Source organism: Hemiscyllium ocellatum, chromosome 36, assembly GCF_020745735.1.
Source record: "Hemiscyllium ocellatum isolate sHemOce1 chromosome 36, sHemOce1.pat.X.cur, whole genome shotgun sequence".
Lineage (NCBI taxonomy): Eukaryota > Metazoa > Chordata > Chondrichthyes > Orectolobiformes > Hemiscylliidae > Hemiscyllium > Hemiscyllium ocellatum.
In genome coordinates, this window is record NC_083436.1 from 4,246,467 (window position 1) to 4,258,338 (window position 11,872).

General features: G+C 39.9%; 1 protein-coding gene across 1 annotated transcript in view; it reads left to right on the forward strand.

The window, feature by feature from the left end:
- glrbb (glycine receptor, beta b) overlaps positions 1-11,658 on the forward strand; it is a 216,188-nt gene extending 204,530 nt beyond the window's left edge. The window contains exon 10 of the mRNA XM_060851436.1: positions 11,362-11,658. Coding sequence (XP_060707419.1) covers positions 11,362-11,658 — 297 coding nt within the window. The remainder of the gene's footprint in view (positions 1-11,361) is intronic.
- Positions 11,659-11,872: the final 214 nt, after the last annotated feature.

Consider the following 11,872-nt stretch of genomic DNA (forward strand, 5'->3'; position numbering starts at 1 on the left):
ATCTCTTCCCGTGGTCCCCAGCATTCTAGATAACAGTCTTCGGCCAATTTGATTCACTCCATCTGATGTTAAGAAACATATGGAGCCACTGGATAAAGCAAAGGTTATGGGCCCTGACAACATTCCAACAATAATATTGAAGACTTGTGCTCCAGAACTTGCCACGCCCCTAGCTAAGCTCTTCCAACAAGTTTCAACAATGGCAACTACCCGACAACGTGGAAAATTACATAAACATTAGGACAAATCTACCTGACCCATTAGTCTACTCTTAGTCATCAGTAAAGTGATGGAAGATGTCATCAATAGTGCTATTATGCATCACTGGCTCAGCAACCTGTTCAGTGACACCTAGATTGGGGTCCACCAAGGCCACTCAACTCCTGACCTCATTACAGCCTTGTTCAACATGGACAAAAAGGCTGAATTCCAGAGGTGAGGTGAGAGTGATAGCCTTTGACATCAAGACCATATTCAACTGAGTGTGGCATTAAGGAGCCTGGGCAAAATTGTAATCAGTGGGAATCAGGGGCAAACTCTTCACTGGTTGGAGTCATACCTGGCATATGAGAAGGTGGTCAGTGGTTGTTAGCGATCCGTCATCTCACCTTCAGGATACCTCTGCAGGAGCTCCTCAAGATAGTGTCCTAGGCCCAAACATCTTCAGCTGCTTCATCAATGACTTTCATCCATCATAAGGTCAGAAGTGGGGACGTTTGCACATCGATGATTGCACGATATTCAGCAGTTTTCATTACCTCTCAGATACTGAAGCAATTCATGTTACAATGTGACAAGATCTAAACAATATCCGGACTGGGGCTGACAAATGGCAAGTAACATTCACACCACATAAATACCAGGCAATTACTATCCTGGAGAGACTATCTCACCAACACCCCTTGATATTCAGGGGTATTGCCATCACTGAATACCCCATAATCAACATTTTTGAGGTTACGATTGACCAGAAACACAACTGGACTCATCACATAAACACAGTGGCTACAACAGCAAGTCAGAGGCTAGGAATACTGTGGTAAGTAACTCCCCTCGTGTCCACATCTTCAAGTCTTTATTCAGGGAGTGTGATGGAATACCTCCACTTTCCTAGATGGGTGCAGTTCTAACAACACTCAAGAAGCTTGACACCATCCAGGACAAAGCAGCCCACACCCACTTTCTTGACACCACATCCAAAAGCATCCATTCCCTCCACTCCGTAACAACAGTGTGCACTGTCTACAAGATGTGCCACAGAAATTTTATAGCACCTTCCAACTTTTATAGCACCTTCCAACAAGGGCATCACTGGCTTGGCAAGCATTTATTCCTGTATTCCTGATGAAAGGCTTTTGCCCGAAACATTGATTTTACTGCTCCTCCGATGCTGCCTGAACTGCTGTGCTTTTCCAGCACCACTAATCCAGAATCTGGTTTCCAGCATCTGCAGACATTGTTTTTACAAAGCATTTATTGCCTGTCCTTAATTGCCAATTAGGAGTCAACCACGTTGCTGTGGATCAGGTGTCATATGTAGGCTAGATCTGGTAAGACTGGCAGTTTTCTTCCCTAAAGGTCATCAGTGAACCAGATGGGTTTTTCCAAGTATCGTCAATGGATTCATTCATGGTCATAATTCCAGATTTTTAATGAATACAAACTCTACTGTCACCCAGATCCCAGAACATTACATGGTCTCTCGATTAACAGTCCAGCGACCACAAGGCAGTAATCTCCCTGAATTAATGACCTTTCAAATCAATGACTTCTCCTATCAAGAAGGACAAGGGCAGTAGATACATGTGAATCCCACTATCTGCGAGTTTTGCTCCAAACAACTTCCAATTCTGACTTGGAAATATATCTCTGGTGCTGTGTCCACTACTTTTTGTCATTTATATAAATGAGTTAGATATGAACATAGGGTGCTTAGTTAATAAGTTTGCAGATGACACAAAAATTAGAGGTGTAGTGGACAGCGAAGAAGGTTACCTCAGATTGCAAAAGGGATCTTGATCAGATAGGCCAATGAATGGGCTGAGGTGTGGCAGATGGAGTTTAATTTAGATAAATGCGAAGTGCTACATTTTGGGAAAGCAAATCAGAGCAGGACTTATACACTTAATGGTAAGGTCCTGGGGAGTGTTGCTGAACAAAGAGACCTTGGAGTGCAGGTTCATAGTTCCTTGAGAGTAGAGTCGCAGGTCGATAGGATGGTGAAGAAGGTGTTTGGTATGCTTTCCTTTATTGGTCAGAGCATTAAGTATAGAAGTTGGGAGGTCATGTTGCAGCTGTACAGGACATTGGTTAGGCCACTTTTGGGATATTGTGTGCAATTCTGATTCCCTAATAGGAAGGATGTTGTGAAACCAGAAAGGGTTCAGAAAAGATTTACAAGGGTGTTGCTATAGGGAGAGGCTGAATAGGCTGAGGCTGTTTTTCCTAGAGCATTGAAGGCTGAGGGATGACCTTATAGAGGTTTATAAAATCATGAGGGGCATGGATAGGATAAATAGACAAGGTCTTTTCCCTGGGGTGGGAGAGGTCTAGAACTGGAGGGCATAGGTTTAGGGTGAGAGGGGAAAGATATAAAAGGGACCTAAGGGGCAACCTCTTCATGAAGAGGTTGGTGTGTGTCTGGAATGAGCAGCCAGAGGAAATGGTGGAGGCTGGTACAATTACAACATTTAAAAGGCATCTGGATCCGTATATGAATAGGAAGGGTTTCGATGGATATGGGCCAAGTGATGGCAAATGGGACTAGATTAGGTTGGGATATCTGGTCAGCATGGATGAGTTGGACAAGAAGGGTCTGTTTCTGTGCTGTACATCTCTCTGACTCTAAGCTGACATCAGAGTCAACCCCATATCAAGTTCATGTCCGTTTGTCATCCAGCATTGTTATCTGAGGCTGGGTTCATGATTCAATAGAAAATTATTAATTCTTCAATTAAGCTCTAATGAGAGGAGATTTCCCTGGTTCACTCCCCAGATGCAGAATCAACTTACCTGTAATGTGAATTGACAAATGAACAAGTCAGAGTGCCGATCAGTAAAGGGGCTTACTCCACTTCTGTCCATTCATTTAACTGAAAGAAGCGTTAATATTTGCTTTGCAGGCTTGTGCTTGAACCCATACATTGCTCTGAGCTTCATGCACTCAGGCCATGTAGTGCATCAGTGGAACATTTTTGCAGATTCAAGGCGACTGTTTTCTCACAGACAAACAAAAGATAAAAGGTGAAGGAATAAGAGAAACAGATTAATAACCAAGCATTAAAATAGACACTCAGAAACAATATTTGAAGAGAGAAACACATGCTGGGTTAGTTGCATGCATGAGATTGTACGGACAGTAAACTTTCCAAGCCAGTTCCCATAAACACATATCAACTTGTTTCTTGTTTTTTTTTAAAGAAACATACTGCTGTTCAATGTCCAATATTCCATGCTTAAGTGCACCTCACAATTCCAAACCAAAAATAAGTAAAAGACAAAAACGCAGTGATGATGCCTAAAGAGCACTTGCAAAACTCTTCACTGGTTGGAGTCGTACATATCACAAAGGAAAATGGCTGTGATCGTTGATAATCAGTAATCTCAGTTCCATGATATTGTTTCATTTGTCCTCAGGATTCTTGGCCCTACTTTTTATCAATTACCTTCCCTCCAGCACAAGGTTAGAAGTGTGGATGTTCGTTGATGATTACACAATGTTCAGCACTGTTTATGATTCCTTACATACTAAAGCAGTCCATGTCCAAATGCAGCAAAACCTAAACTGTCCAAGCTTGGATGATAAAGTGTCAAGTCACACACACCGAAAGAGAATCTAACCATTTGCCCTTGACATTTAATGGCATTACAACTATCAACATCCTTGCAATTAACCAGAAACTGGTCAAGGCTGGAAGTTCTGTGGTGAGTAACTTGCCTTTTGATTCCCCAATCTTTATCCATCATTTACTAAGTTCAAGTCAGGAGTGCGATGGAATACTCTCATTTTCGTGGATGAATAGTTATAGAAGTTGTTTCCTTGGACTTTATTAAAGCCTTTGACAAAGTTCCGAATGATAGACTAATTTGTAAAGTTAGATCATGTGGGATTCAGTGAGAGCTTGCCAATTGAATACAAAACTGGCTTAATGGCTGGAGACAGCGGTTGATGGTGGATGGTTGTTTTTCAGATTGGAGGCCTGTTACCAGCAGTGTTCCACAGGGATTGGTGCTGGATCCACTTTTATTCACATTTATGTGAATGATTTTAGATGAGAATATGGAAAGTATGGTTAGTGAGTTTGCAGATAACACCAAAATTAGTGATATAGTGGACAGTGAAGAAGGTTTATCTAAGACTATAAAGGAATCTTGATCAATTGAGTCAATGGGCTGAAGAGTGGCAGATGAATTTTAATTTGGATAAATGCAAAGTACTGCATTTACGTAAAACAACTAAGGTCAGGACTTATACAGTTAAAAGTAGGGGCTTGGGTGTGTTGTGGAATAGAGCGACCTGTGGGTTCAGCAAGATAATTCTTTACATCACATACAGAGAGGGTGGTTAAGAAGGCGTTTAGCAACCTTGCCTTCAGTATAGGAGTTGGGACACCATGTTAGGATTGTACAGGACTTTGATAAAGCCACTTCTGGAGAGCTGTGTCCAATTCTCATTGTCCTGTTATCAGAAGGATGTTATTAAGCTGAAGCAAGTTTGGAAGAGATGTACAAGGATGTTGCCAGGTAAGGGAGCTTTAAGTTGTAAGGAGAAGCTGGATAGGCTGGGACGTCTTTCACTGGAGTGTAGGAGGTAGAGGTGTGACCTGATTGAGATTTATAAAGTCATGAGGGGTCTAGATAAGATGAATGCCAGGTGTCTTTTCCCTAGGATGGGGAATTTCTAGACCAGGAGGCATATTTTAAGGTGAGAGGAGAAAGATTTTAAAAAGATTTGAGGAGCATTTTTTTTAACACAGGGAGTTAAATGAACATCCAGAGGAAGTAAAACATTGGATATTTACAGCGCAGCGCAGTACAGGCCCTTCGGCCCTTGATCTTGCGCCAATCTGTGGAACCAATCTGAAACCTATCTATCCTCCACTATTCCATTTTCATCCATATGTTTATCCAGTGACCATTTAAATGCCCTTAAGGTTGGCGAGTTGCAGGCGGTATTTTTCATGCCCCTACTACTCTCTGAGTAAAGAAATTGCCTCTGACATCTGTCCTATATCTACCACCCCTGAATTTATAGCTATATCCCCTCATGCTAGCCATCACCATCTAACCCTCTGATTACCTTCTATGTCTCAATTAAGTTACCTCTCAATCTTCTTCTCTCTAACAAAAACAGCCTCAAGTCCCTCAACCTTTCCTCATATGACCTTCCGTCCATACCTGTCAACATCCTAGTGAATCTTCTCTCAACCCTTTTCAAAGCTTCCACATCCTTCTTATAATGTGGTGACCAGAATTGTACGCAAGACTCCAAGTGCGGCTGTGCCAGAGTTTTGCACAGCTGCAGCATGACCTCGTGGCTCTGAAACTCGATCCCTCTACTAATAAAAGCTAACACACTGTGTGCCTTCTTAACAATCCTATTAACCTGGATGGTAACTTTCAGGGATCTATGTACAGATTTCTGCTCATCTACACTACCAGGAATCTTACCATTAGCCCAGTACTCTTTATTCCTGTTGCTCCTTCCAAAGTGAAACATCTCACACTTGTCCACAGTAAACTCCATTTGCCACCTCTCAGCCCAGCTCGGCAGCTTATCTATGTCCCTTTGTAACCTGCAATATCCTTCAGTACTATCCACAACTCCACTAACCTAGGTGTCATTCACAAATTTACTAACTCATCCTTCTATGCCCTTATCTAGGTCATTTATAAAAATGTCAAACAGCAGTGGCCCTAAAACAGATCCTTGCAGTACACTACTAGTAACTGAACTCCAGGATGAACATTTCCCATCAACCACCACCCTCTGTCTTCTTTCAGCGAGCAGTAAACACCCTCTCTCCCATACCTCCGTATTTTGAGCAATAGACTCCCATGGGGAACCTTATCAAATGCATTACTGAAATCCATATACACCACATCAACCACTTTACCCTCATCTATCTGTTTGGTCACCATCTCAAAGAACTCAATGAGGTTTATGAGGCACGAACTACCCTTCACAAAGCCGTGTTGACTATCCCTAATCAACTTATTCCTCTTTAGATGATTATAAATCATTTCTCCTATACCCTTTTCCAACATTTTACCCACAACCGATGGAAGGCTCACTGGTCTGTAATTATCAGGATTGTCTCTACTCCCCTTCTTGAACAAAGGGACAACATTTGCTATCATGCAGTCTTCTGGCACTATTCCTGTAGACAATGATGACATAAAGATCAAAGCCAAAATCTCTGCAATCTCTCCCTGGCTTCCTAGAGAATCCTTGGATAAATCCCATCTGGTCCAAGGGACCTATTTATTTTCACACTTTCCAGAATTGCTAACATCTCCCCATTGTGAATCTCAATCCCACATAGTCTAGAAGCCTGTATCTCGGTATTCTCCTCGACAACATTGTCTTTTTCCAGTGTGACTACTGATGAAAAATATTCATTTACCACTTCCCCTATCTCCTCAGACTCCATGCACAACTTCTCACTACTGTCCTTGATTGGCCCTAATCGTTCTCTAGTCATTCTTTTATTCTTGATATACCTATAGAAAGCTTTAGGACTTTCCTTGATCCTATCTGCCAACAACTTCAGATGTCCCCTCCTAGTGGACATGCGGTGGATGTGGGTACAATTACAGTGTTTAAAAGACGTTTTACAAGTACATGAATAAGAAATGTCTGGAAGGATAAGGGCCAGGCACAGGAAGGTGGGACTAGTTTAGTTTGGGACTATGGTTGGCATGCTCTGGTTGGACCAAAGGGTCTGTTTCTGCGCTGTTTGACTATATGACTCCCTGCTGAACCAGTAATGTTTAATGATTCACCTGAATCGCAATGTACTGGACATTATTTGGTATGCTGAAAATGTGTTGCTGGTTAAAGCACAGCAGGTTAGGCAGCATCCAAGGAATAGGAAATTCGACGTTTCGGGCATAAGCCCTTCATCAGGAATTATTTGGTATGCCTTATTTTCATTGTAATACACTTCGGGTACTGAGATTGTTGTGCCATATCACAAATTCCATCACATCAGACCCAATGTGTCCAGTAACAAATTAACCCTGACCTCAATGTCATCAACAACAAAAACCTTCAAGAGATGATCTTGTTTTTCAGGTAGGATGTAATTAGAGCGAGCAAAATTCTGTTTTTGTTCACTTTTTCTTAAGAAAAGGCAAGCTGTCACATGTATTGACTGTCTTACTCCTGAGTATAAAGAGTTTTCTAAAGTCCAAGAGTGAGTAAAGTCCTTAGTTTTGATTAAGCATGCATTGTTCTCCTAGCATTGATCAATATCATCACTCTATAATTGATTATTGCATTGATAATAAATTACCTGAATGTAGTGTACACTTATGATAATCCAGAGGATTAAGAATAGAGAATGTGAATTCAAGACCCACCATGTCAATTTGAAAACTTGAATTCAGGTTTTAACCCGATCTGAAAATGAAAAGCGTGCTGTCTGTTTATTCGCAACAACAGTTTTCCACCCCAAGAATGGGTGTAATGTCTGAGTTTATGTTCTTTAAATTACATTCGATTTCTTTAGTTTATGATTATGTCACCTTGATTATACAATACTGACATTAGATTTTGGTGACTCTAAAAGTTTGCATTATCTTGCCCCTTAATTTTCATGCAGTGATAATTCAACAAACCGGTTTTAGCTTATATTCTATCATACATATATATATATATATGAGATATTTATTTTAAAGTTGTTTCTGCACTGGATCCCATTTCACTTGTTACAACTCTAATGTCTCCCACATTCTCAGAAAATGTTCTACATTTTGACTCGCGATTCATCATGCAGATACCTCCGATCACTTACTGCCTTTTCTTGATGAACATACTGTCCAATAGATGTTGTATTTTTGGATGTTTAATGTTTATTTAATAAAGTACCACATAGCAGACTTATCTGGAAACTAGATGCAATATGGTATTAAAGGGATGATAACTTGGATATATAATTAGTCAAGAGATACAATCTGAAGGTATTTTTTTCTGGCTGGAGAATGGGAGAATGGCTGGAGAATACTGTGGCTCAATAAGCACATCAGAGAATGGAAAGTCTGCAGAGAGTAACTTATTTCTTGACTCTCCAGCACCAGTCTGCCATCCAAAAATTAGAAACCAGGAATATGAAAGAATATACTTCATTTGCTTGGTTTGCTTCATTTGCTACCTTTCAGGACAAAATACCCTGCTCGATTGGCACCATACCCACCATCTACAACTTGTTTGAGCCTGATTTGTACCATCGACAAGATGGACTATAGCAATTCACTAAAGCTTTCTGGAAAGCACCTTACAAACTTATGACCTTCACCATCTCGGAGAAGGACAGCAAATGCATGGGAAACTTACCACCTGTAAGTTCCCCTCAATGTTGACACCATCATTATTTCTTTTCAATATTTAAATTTTGAACACATTTTTGGTGTGAATTGCCGTTGAAAATTGAATTTTGAACAGCAGCACTATTTTAAGGAAGGAGAGGACAAAAGACTGAGGTTTGCTGTTAGGAACTGGCCTGGAAAGATAATGCAGGTTAAGTACTGCTCTGAGAACACTGGTTTGGCACCAAGGTGTTGTTATGCTCAGGGATTGGCACCTGGTTGGATGGTGAATTGGTCAATAAAGGAAGGACTGGTGCTGGCCAGTGAACTACAGGGAATGTTGAAATGAAAGAGGAAACAAAGAGTCAACTAGCTCTAACTTGGTTTTTGGGCAGAAGAAAGTTTTGCTTTGGAAGTTCTGGAAAGTTCCCTTTTTCCTGTTCAGCTCTCTCCAGTTATTCTCCAGTTACCAACTGAGAAATGAATCTCAACTTGTAAGGCATAAGTAAATGTCTCCAGAGGTCTGTAGAAACTGTTTGCATTGACCCATGATTTTTGGAATTCAAGCAAGATTTACAATCCTACATGCCTGTAATACCCATCATCAAAGAATTTTATGGTGGCTTGATATCGTCATTGAAATGGTTATTGAATTAGCCAATTGCAATTCTTTTATTTTCCTTTTTAATGTATCCCTTAACTGGACATGTCTCTGTCTGTCTGTCTGTCTACTGCAATGTAAGGGTTTATATTCAAAGAAGATGGTGCTTAGATTATAGATATTAATTAGATTGCCTTAATGTGCATTTGTGTTCTGGTAAAGTTATTAACAATAAATTATTAACTTTTGTTAAAGTTACAAATTTGGTGTCCAAGGTCTGTTGTTTGTAAAGGCTGAATGGGGAAAAAATTGGCAATTTTGAAGGTCATTGTATGTTTTAATCTCACTGTGTTACAAATCTAGTGATAGTGAAACTGTTTGGTTTGGCTTGCCATCCCTGCGTAGCTTGTGATAGCTGTATCATAACAATATCATATTGGCCTGGAGTTATTACCACCATTCCTTCAGTGTTGATGCATCAATATTCCTGGAACTCCTTTCCTAATTGCACTGTGGGTGTACTAACATCCCAGGAACTATGATTCAAGAATCATCGAATCCCTACAGTATGGAAGCAGGCCATTTGGCCCATCAATCGTCTGAAAAGCCTCCCACCCAGACCCAACCCCTTACCCAATCACTTGTACCCTTTATTTCTCATGGGTAATCCACCAAACATGCACGTTCTTGGACACTGTGGGCTATTTATCATGGTCAGTCCAGCTAACTATGCATCTTTGGGCTGTGAGAGAGTACCAGAGCAAGTGGTGAAAAAACCATGCAGACACAAATAGAATGTGCAAGCTCCACACAGTTGCCTGAGGGTTGAATCAAAGGCAGCATACGACCATCTACTCCAGGGCAGTTAGGAATCCTTAATAAATGCTGAGCAAGCCAGCAACACCATATTCTGTGAAAGAATAATTAAAGTGCTCTCCACAAATTTTAAAGCTATCAACTTATAAAGCGTAAAAAAATTCAGTAAAATTCACCACAGGTTCCAGTAGACAACAAAACAAAATGGAGGAAGCCATTTTTATAATGGTGTATAACATGCACATACTGCAGACCCATACATCCAAAGTTCTGAAGCCTTCTGTTGTGTACATGTGATGAACTCATTGCCTAAGAACTTAAGTGTGACGGTTCTGTCAGTTTCTGACAGTTAACATGATTCTGCCTTCAGTCTCTATTCAGTTAAATTGTCCCAATTTTTCATCAAATTGTGCCCTTACATCTCTTTACGACTTTGTAAAATCTAAGAAATGCCATTTCAAATATAGTCTTCAAGGACCTCCTGTAGATCTTTCTCTATAAAGCCTCAAGAGCACCTGTTCTAATTCACAACATTAATATTCTTGTACAGTGTTCTTCCTTAAGCTCAGATTTCTGAGCACTGCTTGCCATAAATGGTGATTACATAACATGGACCTTTTACTTCTCTGCTCCTGGCCAAGTTTCAAATCATTGCCAGGGGACCCTTGCATTCAGAAAACAACACTTGCATTTTCCTAATGGCAGTCATTAAAATCTGATGAATCACTTTATTAAACTGCGCTTTTGTTTGTATCATCCCGTGCTGTGTGACCATGTAGCGTAGCTCGATTAATGAAAAGTGTATACATAGAAATCATTAAAAGGCTCGAAATTGGAATCACAGCCACATTTTGATTGGTTTCTTATTTTGCATGTTGCAAGCTGCATATTGTTCAGCACAGTGCATTCCTACAGTTCATTAAAATGGCGTTCTTTTTAAGTACACTGTTAATATATTTTATCTTCAAAGAGAAATTGTGCCTTTGAGGAAAGCAAATAATATCCATTATTTATTATTAATTATCTCTTTGTAAGCAAAGTAATTAAAGTTAATATTACTTCTGCCGAAGCACTTTCTTGAAAATAGTTTGCAATCTGTTTTAAATGCTAAGCCTGAAAGCAATGCCCTTTCCTGAACAAAAATGGTTTGGAAAGGTTGAAGCTTTCAAGTTGTCCATTACAGTTTATGCAAAACTCAATCTGATCATTCTTGATTCTGAGATTAGTCATATGCAATTTGCTACCTTGTGGTGCCACATGTTGGTTAACTAATGTACTGCATGACTGTTCAATTTTCCTGTCAGCAATTTAAACTAAACACTTGTTAAAGTGTAGATATTCTGTGGTGCAAATGACTATGTTAAAATAGTGGTGATGATGCCAGGCATTAATAATTCTGCTCTATGTTTTGCTAGGTTGCAGAGACAAGGTGCAAAAAGGTTTGTACCTCTAAATCTGATTTGAGATCGAATGACTTCAGCATTGTTGGAAGCTTGCCACGTGACTTTGAATTGTCTAACTATGATTGTTATGGAAAACCTATAGAAGTTAACAACAGTCTTGCAAAGCTTCAGTTAAAAAATAATAAGAAGCCTCCACCTCCTAAACCTGTCATTCCAACCGAAGCAAAGCGGATTGACCTCTATGCAAGAGCTGTGTTTCCATTCTGTTTTCTCTTCTTTAATGTGATATATTGGTCTGCCTATCTATGATCATTCCACCACAAGCTTTCATTGAGATAATTCAGATATCATTTAACCTTCTCCATATGTCTCTTAAACATAAACTTTCATTGTAAATGCTCTGTGATTGAAAATTGATTCATAATCAGACGCATTTATGTCAAATTTGAATGAAAGCATGCATTTTCAATATGTACACTATAATCAAACAGTGTTGTATATAGCTGTACAGCACCTAGGCTAC